The 16,126-nt window shown below is 49.7% G+C and overlaps 1 protein-coding gene across 1 annotated transcript; it reads left to right on the top strand.

The window, feature by feature from the left end:
- Window positions 1–213: 213 nt before the first annotated feature.
- b3galt6 (UDP-Gal:betaGal beta 1,3-galactosyltransferase polypeptide 6) lies at window positions 214–9,386 on the top strand. Its single transcript, XM_084316909.1, has 2 exons — window positions 214–467; window positions 7,186–9,386. Exons 1-2 carry the CDS (start codon window positions 460–462, stop codon window positions 8,210–8,212), a joined length of 1,035 nt encoding a protein of 344 aa, XP_084173035.1. The 5' UTR covers window positions 214–459; the 3' UTR covers window positions 8,213–9,386.
- The last annotated feature ends 6,740 nt before the right edge of the window (window positions 9,387–16,126 follow it).

The following is a 16,126-nucleotide window of genomic DNA, read 5'->3' as shown; positions in this document are numbered from 1 at the left end:
CCCTTAACAATTGTGTGTATTGAGCTGTACTGTATTGTACCCATTCTGCAATCTGTTAACTACAGTTTTCAATCAAACCACTGCACTATAGTACACTGCGTGGCAGCAGTGTTCTGCGTCATCAGCCCGCGTCATCAGTCTTCCTCTGCTTCTGTCTGTGTTTACTGCGGGAAGGGGATTCTATGGGGGGCACGATAAAATGAATGCGCCTGAAATAGACTGTAGCTAGCTACCCAACAACGTTACCCAGCGGTCTCATCATCATTATGATTTAGTTATTGTAGGTAGCCAGATCTTTTCATTTGTGTTGTTGTAGCTTTCGCGTTTCGATCTGGGAGGAGGATGCCGTGTGTTTTAGCCTCCAGTGTCGCAAGCTTAATAATACAAAGTGAGAAAAGGATGTTTTCTTCGACAGCTAACCGTTAGCTTCGCCTTGCTATATCAACAAAGCGCCATTCAATGAAAAGGTAACCAACTCGTCTCCCCTTCAACATCCCGGTGTGATTGATTGAAAATTGTATTACCAGAATGCAGAACGGGTACAATACAGTACGGCTCAATACACACAATTATGCAGACCAGAGAAAGACTTTCGTCTAGTTTACGTCAGGGTCCCCCATTTTCAATTCATCATAACATTTATGACATACAGATAGACAGTACTGCTACATCTATACATTTATGACATACCAGATCTACATATACAGTAGTGTTTGTGATACAAGACTAGTCTAAAAAAGAGAGTATTGTAGTGCCCGGAGGAAAGAGGAATAAACGGAGGTAACGTAATGCTTGTTTAATGTACAAAGCCACGTCAGTAAACAAGAACACCAACACATGAATCCCAGCACAGCCATGAATGAATAACAACCAGTGCAACCTAAATAGATGTCCCCTCTGGCGCCCGGTGCCAGATCATTAGTTACCTCCCACTACACAACATAGTCAGAAGATGAACACGAACCAATACTGTAGTCACTACACCAGCCCCCCCAGTGTTCACCTCAATATACGAAATCCTCACGGTGAGGAGGGCGTATGGCCCGGCCCCTACGACTGTAGGTAAAGTCAGGAGGTGCGGGAGGGGGTGTGACAGCGTCCGTCACATCCTCCTGCCGAGCAGGATGGGGGTCAGTGACCAGACGCTCACGAGCGGCGGGGGGTCCGAGGGGTCGCAGGGGGGAATGGCCCCGGCGTGGCAGGGGAGGCAGGACCGGGGGCCGGCCCCTGCGCGGCGGCAGGGCCAAGTCCAGGGGCAGTTCAAGGTCCAAGTGTGCCGGCTTGAGGCGATCCACGGAAACACACTCAGGCCTACCCCCCACGTCGACCACAAAGTTCTTGGCCCTGGCCTCGATGACGCGGAAGGGTCCGTCGTAAGGAGGGCGTAGCGGAGTCCTGTGGCCATCGTGACGGATGAACACGAACCTCGCCGAGTGCAGCTCCGGGGGCACCCTCGACGTAGGGACCCCATGCTGCGTAGTCGGGACCGGGACGAAAGTCCTGGCGCTGTCCAGCAGCGAGGCGCGCTGAGCAGCGGCAGACCAGGGCTCTGTCGACCTGGGAATAAAGTCACCGGGGACCCGTAGCGGTTGTCCAAAAACCAGCTCGGCCGACGACGACTGGAGGTCCTCCTTTGGCGCCGTCCTGAGCCCCAGCATGACCCACGGGAGCTTGTCCAGCCAGTCGCCGTCCGTGAGGCTGGCTCGAAGGGCGGCCTTCATGGAGCGATGAAAACGCTCGCAGAGCCCATTTGCCTGCGGATGGTAGGCGGTCGTACGGTGGAGCTTGACCCCCAGACTCTCCGCCACCGCCGCCCACAGTTCCGAAGTGAACTGTGAGCCACGGTCAGAGGAGAGATCAGCCGGGGTGCCGTAGCGGGAGACCCACACCGAGATGAATGCCCGGGCCAGGTCGGGGGCCGTCGTTGAGGAGAGCGGGACCGCCTCCGGCCAGCGAGTCGTCCTGTCCACCATGGTGAAAAGGTAGTTGTATCCGTGCGAGGGGGGCAGCGGTCCCACCAGGTCCACGTTGACATGGTCGAACCGCCGCTCGGGCACAGAGAACTGTTCCAGGGGGGCCTTGATGTGCCGATGCACCTTGGCGCGCTGGCAGGCGGTGCACGTGTCGACCCAGGCTCTCACATCCCTCTTGAGCCCCTGCCACACAAATTTCTCCGACACCAGTCGCGAGGACGGCTTCCTGCCAGGGTGAGACAAGCTGTGTATGGCCTCGAAGACAGGGCGCCTCCAGTTGGCGGGGACCACCGGCCGTGGATGACCCATGGAGACGTCGCACAAGAGCGTAGCCCCCGCGTCACCGAACACCACCTCCTCCAGGCGCAGTCCAGTGTCCGACGACTTGAGAGCTTGGACGGCAGGATCGGCGGCCTGGTCCGCAGCCATGCTGACGTAGTCCAAACCCAGCTGCACCGCACCGACCACCGCTCTGGAGAGACAATCTGCCACCTGGTTGGACTTCCCAGCAACGTGCTGGATGTCCGTGGTGAACTCGGACACGTAGGCGAGCTGGCGCTGCTGGCGGTCGGACCACGGCTCCGCCGCCTTGGACATGGCGTGCGTGAGCGGCTTATGGTCCACGTAGGCCGTAAACTCGCGTCCCTCCAGCAAGAAACGGAAGTGCCTGACAGCAAGCCACAGCCCGAGGAGCTCCCTGTCGAACGTGCTGTACCTCTGTTCCCTGGGCGACAGCTGGCGGCTGAAGAAGGCAAGCGGCTGCCAGGCGTCCCCAACCCACTGCTCGTACACCGCTCCCACAGCAAAATCAGAGGCGTCCGTGGTGAGAGCGGTGGGCGCCGAGGGCGAGGGGTGGGCCAACATGGCCGCACGGGCCAGGGCCTCCTTGGTGTCTTGAAAAGCCTTGACCCGCTCCGCCGTCCAGTCCACCGGCTGCTTCATCGTCTTGCCCTTCTGGGCGTCGTACAGAGGCAGCAGGATGTGAGCGATGTGGCGGAGGAAACGATAATAAAAAGTCACCATCCCGATGAACCCCTTGAGCTCGCTGACTGTGCGGGGGCGCGGAAACGCGGCGACAGCTTCCACCTTCGAGGGGAGGGGGGTCACCCCCTCTGCGGAGACCCGGTGCCCGAGGAAGTCGATGGCGCCCCGCCCGAACTCACACTTCGCCGGGTTGATGATCAGCCCATGCTGGCTGAGCCGTGAGAACAGGGTTCGGAGGTGGGACAGGTGCTCCTCCTCAGTGGCGCTCGCTACGAGGATGTCGTCCAAGTAGACGAAGAGGAATGGCAGGTCCCGGAGCACCGAGTGCATGAGGCGTTGGAAGGTCTGCGCCGCGTTCTTCAGGCCGAACGGCATTCGCAAGAACTCGAAAAGCCCAAAGGGCGTGACGACGGCCGTCTTGGGGACGTCCTCGGGGTGCACCGGCACTTGATGGTACCCCCGTACCAGGTCCACTTTCGAGAAGAAGCGATTGCCTGCCAGGTTCGCCGCAAAGTCCTGGACATGCGGGACCGGGTAGCGGTCAGGCTTGGACGCATCGTTGAGGCGGCGGTAGTCCCCACATGGGCGCCACCCACCGTCTGACTTAGGAACGATGTGCAGGGGAGACGCCCAAGGGCTGTTCGAGCGCCGAACGATGCCCACCCGCTCCATGTGCGCAAACTCCGCCCTGGCGACGGCCAGCTTCTCCGGGTTGAGGCGTCTGGCCCTGGCGTAGAGGGGCGGCCCACTGGTCTCAATGTGGTGCTCCACCCCGTGTTTCACCGTGGGCGAGGAAAAAGTGGGCTTGCCCAGGTCGGGGAACTCAGCGAGCAGCCGAAGGTACTGGTCACTTTCGGCGAGTGTATTGGACCACCCGCCGTAGATGGCCTCCCCCTGCGTACATGCAAAGGAAGCGAAAGTCTGCGAGTTGACCAGGCGCTTGTTCCCCACGTCCACCAGCAGGTTGTGGGCGCACAGAAAATCCGCGCCAAGGAGGGGGAACGTGACAGCCGCAACGACAAAATCCCACGAAAAACATTGTCCTCCGAAGCATACGTCCACCGCCCTTGTGCCGTAAGAGCGGATGGGCGTGCCGTCCGCGCCCGCCAACTGCGGACCGCGCTCTTCTTTTGCCACATCCGACCTCTCTGCCGGAATGATGCTCCACTGGGCACCCGTGTCGCAAAGGAAACTGCGACCAGAGGCGGTGTCTCGGATGAAGAGCAGCCTGTTGGTTACGCCAGCGCTCAGGGCCACTACTGAGCGCCGGCCCCGCCGTTTCCCGTAGGTCCGAAGGTGCAGGGTGAGCGGCACCGTCTGGCCTTGGCGCCAAACGTGGCATGGAAGAAACAATGGCCCGCTGCGTTACCGTGCTGACCAGAAGGCCTGGCGTCATCCCTCGCTCTCCTGCGACGGTCCGGTGGCGGGGCGGTCGCGGGAGCGAGCAGGTCGGTGGACCGCTGAGGCATGGCCAAAACGAAACGGTCCGCCTCCCTGGCCAGGGCGCGGGGGCCCACGATGTCGGTGTTGGCCAGTGCCATCCTCACTTGTGCCGGCAGCGTGCGCATGAACAGCTCCGTAAAGAGGATCATGGGGTCTTCTCTCCCCAGCAGATTCAGCATCCTCTCCATGCGGGCAGAAGGTCTCTCGTCTCCCAATTCCGACATAGAAAATAAGCGGCGCACCCTCTCTGCAGCGGACAGTTCAAATGTATCTAGCAGTAGGGTCTTGAGGCGCTCATATTTGTTCGTCGCCGGGGGATCAGACAAAAAACCCACCACTCGAGCTGCGGTGGAGCTGCCCAACACTGCCACCGTGTGGTTGTACCGGTCGTCGTCGTCATCCACGTTGCTCTTGTTGAAGTTTGCCTCCACAATAGCAAACCATGCAGCCGGAGCCGCCTCCCAGAACTCAGGTAGTTTGATCGTGGGCGCGCGCGCACCCTGCGCTTCCCTGACAGGGGACGGTGATGGCTGCCGATGGCCAGAACGTCTTCCTCGTCCGGACATTTTGAAAGAATGTTCGTCGCTGATTATTGTACACAATCCGCCGTAACAAAAATCACGTCAGGGTCACCAGTGTAGTGCCCGGAGGAAAGAGGAATAAACGGAGGTAACGTAATGCTTGTTTAATGTACAAAGCCACGTCAGTAAACAAGAACACCAACACATGAATCCCAGCACAGCCATGAATGAATAACAACCAGTGCAACCTAAATAGATGTCCCCTCTGGCGCCCGGTGCCAGATCATTAGTTACCTCCCACTACACAACATAGTCAGAAGATGAACACGAACCAATACTGTAGTCACTACAGTATATACATTTGATGAAGAAACTGTACATTGTGAGACACCCCCTCCAGACAGTCTCCTCCCCACCGTATGTATATTTCTCTCCCACCCACCCCCTCCTAATGTACAGTCCCCTCCCCATCATATACTGTCAGGATCTGTGGGTAACAGTACTGTATATTTGCATATCATATGTCACAAATGTAACAGTACTATATACCTGTATGTCCCTATGCCATAATTGTAATGTATGTTGTGTATATCATAAATGTCACTATGAATTGAAAATGGGGGACCCTGATGTAAACAAGACAAACGTCTTTCTCTGGTCTGCAAGCATCCCCTTAACAATTGTATGTATTGAGCCGTACTGTATTGTACCCATTCTGCAATCTGTTAAATTAAGTGTTCATTCATTCATTCATTCATTCACACTATCAGGTAGTCTAGAAGTCAATGACACTTGCTTTGGTTTTGCAGGCGGTGCTAACGTCATGGTGTGTTCAGTTGTGTATATATAATTATGCAGCTGACGCTGGCTAGGTTACTTCGCTAACTGTATAGCCTCAACGTTAGTTGCTTGCTTATTTGCTGACAGTGGCAGCTTAAACTAAAGCAACACGTCAACATTATTATTATTATTAATAATAATACAGTTTTACAGAGGTACAGAGATGAAGAAGGGGTTTGATAACTGGCAGTATGTATATAAAAATGTATATGATTATGTATATAGTTGGCTAGAGGAACTTTACAGGGTAACATACAGTTTGGCAAATATTAATAAGGTATTATTAAAAATGTATTGTTAACTAAGTTCATTTTTCAATATAAGTCTAGTAATGTATGAATTAGTAAATAACATATAGTATGTTCTGATTAAATAGGGGTGGGATTAAGTTAAGTGTATGCTTCTTCCCACTCCTTTTCAAACATGTAAATGACAAAAAAAAATACTTTTTTGTTTGTTCTTTGTTATTTTTAATTTTTCATATACATTTATTATTTGAACGGCTTAAGGCTATATACTTGATGTTTATTTGTTATGTTGCATATTTGAAATAAACTTCAATCAAATCAAATCAAAAACAGTGGTTACCGTCTTCTCTAGAGTCAGACAAGAAGATAGGCAGGCTACATTGGTAGCCTAAGGGCCCGGGTCCACCCATCTCACATTTTCACCTGAAAAACGCTGGCAGTGCGCCCGGTAGTACTGGGGCGGGCGCATGCGGTGAGAAAAAAAGTTCAGCAAGTTTAAACTTTAAACGCTGGTGCGGCCGCGCAATAAAGCTGAAAGGCGCTGAAAAAAGAAGCCGACTGCAGCGCACTTCCTATAGGCGGCCGCATACGGCCCCTCCCCATTGGAATACATTGAAAAAAGACGCGTGCGGTGACTGCGGTCATAAATATGAGGCAGGTGCCACACGAGCCCTTAGGGTGAAATCTGTGGCCACTAGAGAGTGGAGAACCGACAGTAGAAAACTATCCGACTGAAAGCTAGCCTAGCTTAGCACAAATTAATGGAACCGGATACGGACCACTAGCCTAGCTTAAAACTCTGGGAGGTGTTTTTGGCCAACAGCTAGACTAGCTGGTCCATATCTGCTTCCATCAATTTGTGCTAACTAAGTAAGCTAGCTTGCAGCCGGATAGCTTTACTGAACGCAGAGAGGAAATTGGTATCTATTTTCTTGTCTGACTCTGGAGAAGACAGTACGTGCATTTCCCATAATGCTGGCGTGTTCCTTTAGTACGAGCCATGTACCTCATCTTCGCCATATCAAGCTTGCTCATAGTTTTGGCTACCGTAACGTTAAATGTTTGTATATTATGCAACGTTACCCAACGTTACCAAATCGGTCAAAGCATTCTATAACTGTTGACGAGGAACTGGGTGTAAATTTAAAGAATGTCTGTCTTCATGTTCTCTCCCAGACTCAGCACCATGAACCTGATGCGCCTTGTCTGTCGCCACAAGACGGCCCTGGTGATCGGCAGCGTGTGTCTCTTTGCCGTGGTGCTGATCTTCCTGGCTAAATGCACCTCGGAGACACTGAAACAGGGCCAGGCGGACCCGCCGGGCCTCGCCCCGCACGTCCTCCAGGCCCGTCCGGAACACCCCGGAGAACCCCTGGCCCGACCCAAAGGCTTCGCGGCCTTCCTCGTGGTTCTCATCACGACGGGACCCAAGTACACGGAGCGCCGGAGTATCATCCGCAGTACCTGGCTGGCCAAGCGGGACTCCGACGTCCTGGCCATGTTCGTGGTGGGAACGCAGGGGCTCGCGGCGGAGGACCTCCAGAACCTCAACACGGAGCAGGGCCGCCACAAGGACCTGCTCCTGCTGCCCGAGCTGCGGGACTCCTACGAGAACCTGACGCTCAAGCTGCTGCACATGTACTCCTGGGTGGACCAGAACGTGGACTTTAAGTTCGTCCTGAAGGCGGACGACGACACGTTCGCCCGCCTGGACCTCCTCAAGGAGGAGCTGAAGGGGAAGGAGCCCAGCCGGCTGTACTGGGGCTTCTTCTCGGGCCGCGGCCGCGTGAAGACGGGCGGCAAGTGGCGCGAGAGCGCCTGGGAGCTGTGCGACTACTACCTGCCGTACGCGCTGGGCGGCGGCTACGTCCTCTCGGCCGATCTGGTGCGCTATGTGCGCCTCAACGTGGGCTACCTGAAGACGTGGCAGAGCGAGGACGTGTCGCTGGGCGCCTGGCTGGCGCCGGTGGACGTGCGGCGGACCCACGACCCGCGCTTCGACACGGAGTACAAGTCGCGCGGCTGCAGCAACAAGTACCTGGTGACGCACAAGCAGAGCCTGGAGGACATGCTGGAGAAGCAGCAGACGCTGCAGCGCGACGGCCGCCTCTGCAAGGAGGAGGTGAAGCTGCGGCTGTCCTACGTCTACGACTGGGGCGTGCCGCCCTCGCAGTGCTGCCTGAGGAAGGAGGGCATCCCCTAAAGCCCTCCCTGACCCCATTTTTGACCTTTTATTGTAGTCGTCGTTGTTGTTTTTTAATCGTTATTTACCCAGGGTAGGTTCGCTGAGCACAGATGCTCTTTTCCAGCGACGCCCTGCTTCCACACGTCCGCGCCCGGGAGCTGCCCAGTGCGACCCGCGGTCTCGACGCTGTCGACCACCGAGCAGCTCCGCCGGTGCATTTGGGGGTTAAGTAAGTGCCTTGCTCAAGGGCACCTCAATGGCGGAGAGTGCATTATACATTCGCTTACCTAGTACCCCGTTTTTTTCCTGCCGGTCTGGGGGATGAAACCCCGGAACCTTCCGGTGACGCACCTGCTTCTCTACACTTTAAGGCCACCGCTGTCCTCACCTCGTTATCTTGGACCCGCTGTCCTCTCCTTGTTATCTTGGACCTCGCGGTCGTTTCAGTGTTTTTCCTGCCGCTAGGCTCTTGTGTCGGTGCGCCGTTTCCTTGTTTCAGTCTGTGTTGCTCTCCCTGTGATGCATCAAGCTAAACGTTTACTTTTAAAACCCCGTCGGAAACTGTTGTCGAAGCCATTTCAAAAGACCTCTGTGCCATTGAGGGAGATCTTAGAGAGAGAAGCGCATCATCTTCCCTTCACACAATGTCTACAATGTGTGTGTGTTCAGTAATGTATACATTTTGTTTTGTATTTTATTTATTGATAATTAATTTATTCCGGACCTACAAGCACATCATACTGGTATTGATGTTTGGCAGAAGCACCATGGAGCTGCCTGCTGGGAGGTGAACTTTAATTTACAACCAGCAGGGGGTTATAACCTGTTGGGGGGCAATTAACTCACATAGTAGAGGCCCTTCACAGAACGTTTAGAATGCCCGTTTGTCCTCCATGTTGGAAGAGACAAAGGTATGTGTTGATATATGAGAACTATGACCAAAAAGGTAATAATTTGGTGTCTTAATACTGGATCTTGTAAACAATTTGCATCGGAGCAGTGATCATGGGGTGTTTTCCAACCGTTTTCCCTACTTCTCTGCCACTGCACAGAAAATTGGCATTTTCTTTTTGAAAGTGGTTACCAGTGGTTACAAACAACCATGTTGGAAGAAAGAACTACTACACACACATTCCGTGCAAGGCCTCTATTTTCCAGGCAGGCAGCACCGTGAAATGGCGTCTGATGTAGCAGCGGCCTTGTGTGGACGTGTATACGTGTCAGCCTTGTGTGGACGTGTATACGTGTCAGCCTCGTGTGGACGTGTACATGTACGTGTCAGCCTTGTGTGGACGTGTATACGTGTCAGCCTCGTGTGGACGTGTACGTGTCGGCCTTGTGTGGACGTGTACGTGTCGGCCTCGTGTGGACGTGTACGTGTCAGCCTCGTGTGGACGTGTACGTGTCAGCCTCGTGTGGACGTGTACGTGTCAGCCTCGTGTGGACGTGTACGTGTCAGCCTCGTGTGGACGTGTACGTGTCAGCCTCGTGTGGACGTGTACGTGTCGGCCTCGTGTGTACGTGTACGTGTCGGCCTCGTGTGGACGTGTACGTGTCAGCCTCGTGTGGACGTGTACGTGTCGGCCTCGTGTGGACGTGTACGCGTCGGCCTCGTGTGGACGTGTACGTGTCGGCCTCGTGTGGACGTGTACGTGTCAGCCTCGTGTGGACGTGTACGTGTCAGCCTCGTGTGGACGTGTACGTGTCAGCCTCGTGTGTACGTGTCAGCCTCGTGTGGACGTGTACGTGTCAGCCTTGTGTGGACGTGTACGTGTCAGCCTCGTGTGGACGTGTACGTGTCGGCCTCGTGTGGACGTGTACGTGTCAGCCTCGTGTGGACGTGTCAGCCTCGTGTGGACGTGTCAGCCTCGTGTGGACGTGTACGTGTCAGCCTCGTGTGGACGTCTACGTGTCGGCCTCGTGTGGACGTGTACGTGTCAGCCTCGTGTGGACGTGTCAGCCTCGTGTGGACGTGTACGTGTCGGCCTCGTGTGGACGTGTACGTGTCAGCCTCGTGTGGACGTGTCAGCCTCGTGTGGACGTGTACGTGTCAGCCTCGTGTGGACGTGTACGTGTCAGCCTCGTGTGGACGTCTACGTGTCAGCGATACTGACTGGAAATAGCAACGCCGCAGCTGATATTTCGGGGTTTCCGTCATCAATCCCATGGCGATACTTGTGAAAAGTGTAGGTTAGGGGGGGGGGGGGGGTCACGTATAAAGTACACATTACAGTGAAATGCTTGGTTCTGTATGAGCCCCCTTAGAATGTGCTTCATACAGTAAAAATAAATATACACTATACAAACTAAAGTACAACCTAAGTACAATGAAGTAAAAATGCTAACTTAAAAAAAATGCAAAGTGCTTCATTTAGGTATGGATGTAGTACATGGCTTGTAGCCAACATTGAGTGCCATCCGCCAACTTCAGTTTTATCATTTAAAAAAAAAAAATATCACTCTGGGATGGATTGAATTTTGACATAGTGAATCCTGAAGTCCAGACTTTGGAGTCTGGAAGTATCTGCAGCGTTGCTAATGTCTGTAGTACTGAGTCTGACACATACTAGTATGTTCGCCTACACAGCTCTGCTAAGTGAGCCGTATGATTTGAGGTGCTGCCGTCCTTTTGAAAGATAAGAAGTGAACTTGGGATCAGCGGAACAGAGAGGCTGGGGTGTTTGGAGTCATGCTGAATGTGGTTCTGAATGTGTCGTTCTGCAGGACTTACTGCCCCTGTACTGAACCACAGACAGCGTTATGATATTTACATGACTACTGTGGCCATCAAGACGTACAATCAACGTATTTACAAAAGCCAGACAGTGATGTTAAGCAGAGAGGGTGTGGTGTGTGTGTGTGTGTGTGTGTGTGTGTGTGTGTGTGTGTATGTTTGTGTGTGTGTGTGTCTTAACATAGGCCAAAATTGGGGACATACGCTGCAATCCATTCAAAGTTGGAGGTCGGAAGCTTCCAGTTGGGAGGTCGGAGTTATAACCTCAGTGCGGTGAATCACAACTTCAGTGCGGTGAGTTATAACCCCAGTGCGGTGAATCACAACTTCAGTGCGGTGAGTTATAACCCCAGTGCGGTGAATCACAACCTCAGTGCAGTGAATCACAACTTCAGTGCGGTGAGTTACAACCTCAGTGCGGTGAATTAAACAACCTCAGTGCGGTGAGTTACAACCTCAGTGCGGTGAATTAAACAACCTCAGTGCGGTGAATTAAACAACCTCAGTGCGGTGAGTTACAACCTCAGTGCGGTGAGTTACAACCTCAGTGCATTCCAATCAAAATCAAATAAAATGTATTTGTAGAGCCCGAGTTGCCTCCATGGGGTTCACAGATCAAGAAGAAACATCACAATAGATCCACAATAAAAAAAAACACCATAAAATCCACAATTTTATCCACAACACCCCCAGACGTTCCCCAATGAAGATAAGGAACGACTCCCTGAAACCTAGCAATAAGGAAACAAGGGAGAAAGAAACCTCATTATGTGCTTCAAAGGGGATCCCCCCTCAGGGTGTCGGTGATATGGTGTTGCTATGGATGATAGATGGATGGAGAATAGAACAAGTGAATATTTGGTATGCATACAGTATACCGTACGCATACGTACATGTAATATAAGCATACATAGATAGTAGCAATAGTATCTAAAGTATTTAATAACATTTACAAATTTCAATAATAATAGACCTAAAGGGGGGGGTGGGAAGCATAGGAATACAAGTGCTGGTATGAAAAACAAGATGCAGACTCATTCCACTGTCTGGAAATACAGCGGGGAAAACACCATAGATGTTGAAATATGTAGTGAATCTATGGGAGAAGCAGGGTCGCCCCCTAGAGGCCGGTGCTTGCATGGCTGGTTCCTGAGCACATTATACACGTGTGTTTGAAGTGGCATGATGAGAATTGAATAGAATTGAAGCTATTGAATCTAGCTTCAGTCGTCTTCTGAAGATCACAGACATGTTGAAACAATGTTGTTTAACCCTTTCACTGCCACACTACAGAAGGTTAACCCTTTAATATCACACTACCGACGGTTACCGGTTACCGTCGGTAGTGTGATAGTAAAGGGTTAACCTTCTGCAGTGTGGCAGTGAAAGGGTTAACCTGCTCTTGTGTGGCGGTGAAAGGGTTCACATTATGTGTATTGTCGCAGTGAAAGGGTTAACCGTTTGGTAGTGCAGCAGTGAGGGGGGTAACGCTTTTCCAATGCACAGAAACACCATCCCCAAATGGGGAAAAACGGATTAGGGTTGGGTTCATGTATTTTGCAGTGGTGAAAAGTAACTTGAGTATTTTTACTTGATTACTGTACTTAAGTAAAAGATTTAGCTACTTGTACTTTACGTGAGTATTTTCATTTTAGGAAACTATACTTTTACTCCACTACATTTCATAAGGAAATATTGTACTTTTTTACTCCACTACATTTATCTGAACCCATTAGTTACTAGTTACTTTGAGGAAAAATACTTAGCATAGAAAACATGGTAAAAATTAACAGAGGACATAATCAGAGCAGAGTAACTGGACGACATACCTTTAACATGACCTAGAGATGTCAACGGATCGAGGATCGAATGCTCCCAAGCACTGGAATACACAAACGTCATGTAGAATGCATACTTTTACTTTAGATACTTAAGTACATTAAAAGTACAGTAAAACTGTCTCTACTTTTACGTATGTAGAATTTGAATGGAGGACTTTTACAAGAGTACTCATTTATCTCGGTATTTCAATTTTTTTCTTAAGTAAAGGAACTGTGTACTTCTTCCACCACTGGTATTTTGTAGGGTTTGGGGATGAGGGTCAATGTAATGTCCCCAGTTTTTGGTGAAAGTGTGTGTGTGTGTGTGTGTACGCACGCGTTTCCATTCCAGCACGGTTCTGCTCCAACATCAACGGTCCAGATCGTCAACCGGCCGGCACTTGGTCACTTTGTCTCTTTTTTTTCAACAAGTAATGTCATTTTGATATCCATAAGCATTTTATTGATGATTATTCTCTATGTAAAGTTCCCTGATGTGAACAAAAAGCAACAGCTTGGATTAGACGGGTGTATTGAAACGCTGGTCAAATGCTTTCAGATGCTGCACTATTCTATAGATATTTCACTTTCGTAGAGCTTTCGTTTCATCAGTCTCGCCTCTTATCTGAAGTCATCTACAAAGTAAGCTCATGACCACTGCTGTCCTTGTCGTCCACTTGTCAACAACACCATTCTCCCAGGTGTCCGGCTTCCCATTCACTTCCATTAATTTTTAGGACCAAGTTTAACCCTTTCACTACCACACTACAGAAGGTTAACCTTTCACTACCACACTACAGACGGTTAACCTTTCACTACCACTCTACAGAAGGTTAACCTTTCACTACCACACTACAGAAGGTTAACCTTTCATTACCACACTACAGACGGTAGTGCACGCACGGTTAACCTCCTGTAGTGTGGTAGTGAAATGGTTAACCTGTATTGTCACAGTGAAAGGGTTAACCCTTTAGTAGTGTGGTAGTGAACTGGTTAAATATACTTCTGAAGTATAAACAAACTATACAGCAATATTAATCTGTGTAATATATGTTTCTGTGTCAAAGGTAGGCTACATGTATTTTTGAGCTAATGTCATCATTTTCAAATGATCAGTAAAGGAACTACTCGGCTTTAGCAAGGCAGCACGTAACCGTGGGTAACCACTCCCCAAACCTTCTGTGCGAGGGAAAGATACACAGCACACTCAAACCAATTGATATGCTTTTATTTTTTCAAAGGGAATACATTATCGACAAAACAAACACGCCCCTTTGACTCAGAATTGTCTTGTTTTATTGAAATCTGCACAGCAGTTGTTTGTTTTGAAGTATATTTAGATCTCAAAATGAATGGGGGTGAATCAGGAGTCTGACACCTGGGAGGAATGGTGATGTTGACAGCAGACGTCACGACAGGGACATGAGTGGTCACTGGTTTACTTGTACAGTAGAAGGAGGTAAGACAGTTGAAGTTCTACTAAGAGCTGCCTCCATATTTAGCTCCGTGACTATGATTGTCCTTTGTGTTGTGGAATAATGCCCCCCCTACTTCAGTTTTCACCAACAGTTAGGTGTTTGTGTCCAAACTGTCAACAACCCTTCAATGTTTTATTAAATGGTTTTAAAAAAGAGTTTTCTTCTTGACTTTGATTATCTGAAGGAACATATTTCATTTTTTTTGTCATGGTGGTAAACATTAGAATTAACTAACGGACATCAATATTTCACAAATGGACCAACCACTATGCTGTTTAATAAGTATTACAATATAAGTAAGTATAATATAAAATAGCTCGTGTTCAAGCAATAATTACTGCATATAGTAAAGAAATGATTGTTAATATTTCTCATGGACTCCCTATCAACTAAAAACACACTTCAACCAATATCTGTAATCGGGGGAAAAAACACTAACATTACTGTCTTATACTATGATGCACTCTTTAGTCTTCCTACTATACTATTATGTCTCTACTACTCTGCGCTCAACACTGCAGAACCCAAGTTTCAGCACTGTTTGAACATTGTTACTCAGCTGTAGGAGTTGTACCCTTCCTGCTGACTTGTCGTACAGAACTTGTAAGCCGCTTTGGATAAAAGTGTTCAGCTAAATGACAACAAATTTAAATGTAAATGTAGGTAATAACTAATGGTGATCTCAATAAGCTATACAATCTTGGACAGCCGTTCAGTGTTCCGGGAATTAACCTGATCTGTAAAGATGGCGGCATTATGCCTCCCTACTGACAGACTTTGTTCATACTTTTATTCAACCCTTTCACTACCACACTACCAAATGGTTAACCCTTTCACTGCGACAATACAGAAGGTTAACCCTTTCACTGCCACACTACAGAACACCGTCTAGTGTGGTAGTGAAAGGTTAACCTTCTGTAGTGTGGTAGTGAAAGGGTTCAAAAGAGTTGCTAGACTCCCTTAGCTGTGTATCCTTGTTGAAGGGGGTAGGAGACCTATCTCAAGCTCCACCCTCTTTTCTCGATCCTCCAATCACAATTTAGATTAGATTAAAATGTATTGTCATTATACAGTACAATGAAAAAAAGAGGTTTGGCATCCAACCATAATGCAAATGTGACAGTGAAATGCAACAGTAATATACAATGTACAGGTGATTAAACTGTATGAAATATATAAATTAGTACTACTGGGTGTGGTGCTAATGTATGTACAGGGTTGTAATACCAATATGTACAGTGATACAGGTATAAAGACAGTATGGTCGTAGTCATACTGGCCAGCAGCGTAACTAGTACGAGTAGGGATATGTACATAAAATAAGGAAACCACCTTTATTAACAGACACAGGGTCCACAGAGTAAAAAACACACAAACATAATCAACAAGTTACATCACAATACATAAAAATATAAGCCTATAGCAGCTCTCTACACCAGGTCACTGTACCAATACTTCCAGATACAGGACTGGAACTTGATGTCACTCAGACTAGGTTGAGTCAGCAACAGGATGATCCTATTCTGAGACACATTCAGAAATTCAAAATGTGTACATCAGGTGTCTCAGCAGAGCATGCAATGAGTTAACTCCAGCACCACACAACATTTAGCTGGAGCTGCAGCACCTAGGCTTCCTCAGCAGAATCACCTGTACTGGAGCTTATGAAAGCTAGCCTGCTTAAACTTGACCCACAGGGGGCAGTATAGAGAGGAGTGCAATTGGCCCTAAACAGGTTCACTTTCACCCCAGCAGAGAAGAAAGTGAACTTCTTCCTCAGCATGTTAGCTTGAGCATACAGTACAGTACATGCTGCTGTTGGTACATGTCATCATATATATAGATATAGTATCTATAGATATGTAATAGGATTATGTTCAGGTATGTACAGACGGGGGGA

The sequence above is a fragment of the Notolepis coatsorum genome (genome assembly GCF_963971535.1).
Source record: "Notolepis coatsorum genome assembly, chromosome: 6".
Taxonomy (NCBI): Eukaryota; Metazoa; Chordata; class Actinopteri; order Aulopiformes; family Paralepididae; genus Notolepis; species Notolepis coatsorum.
The sequence above is the reverse complement of the archived record's forward strand: the minus strand, read 5'-3'. Positions and strand labels throughout refer to the sequence as shown.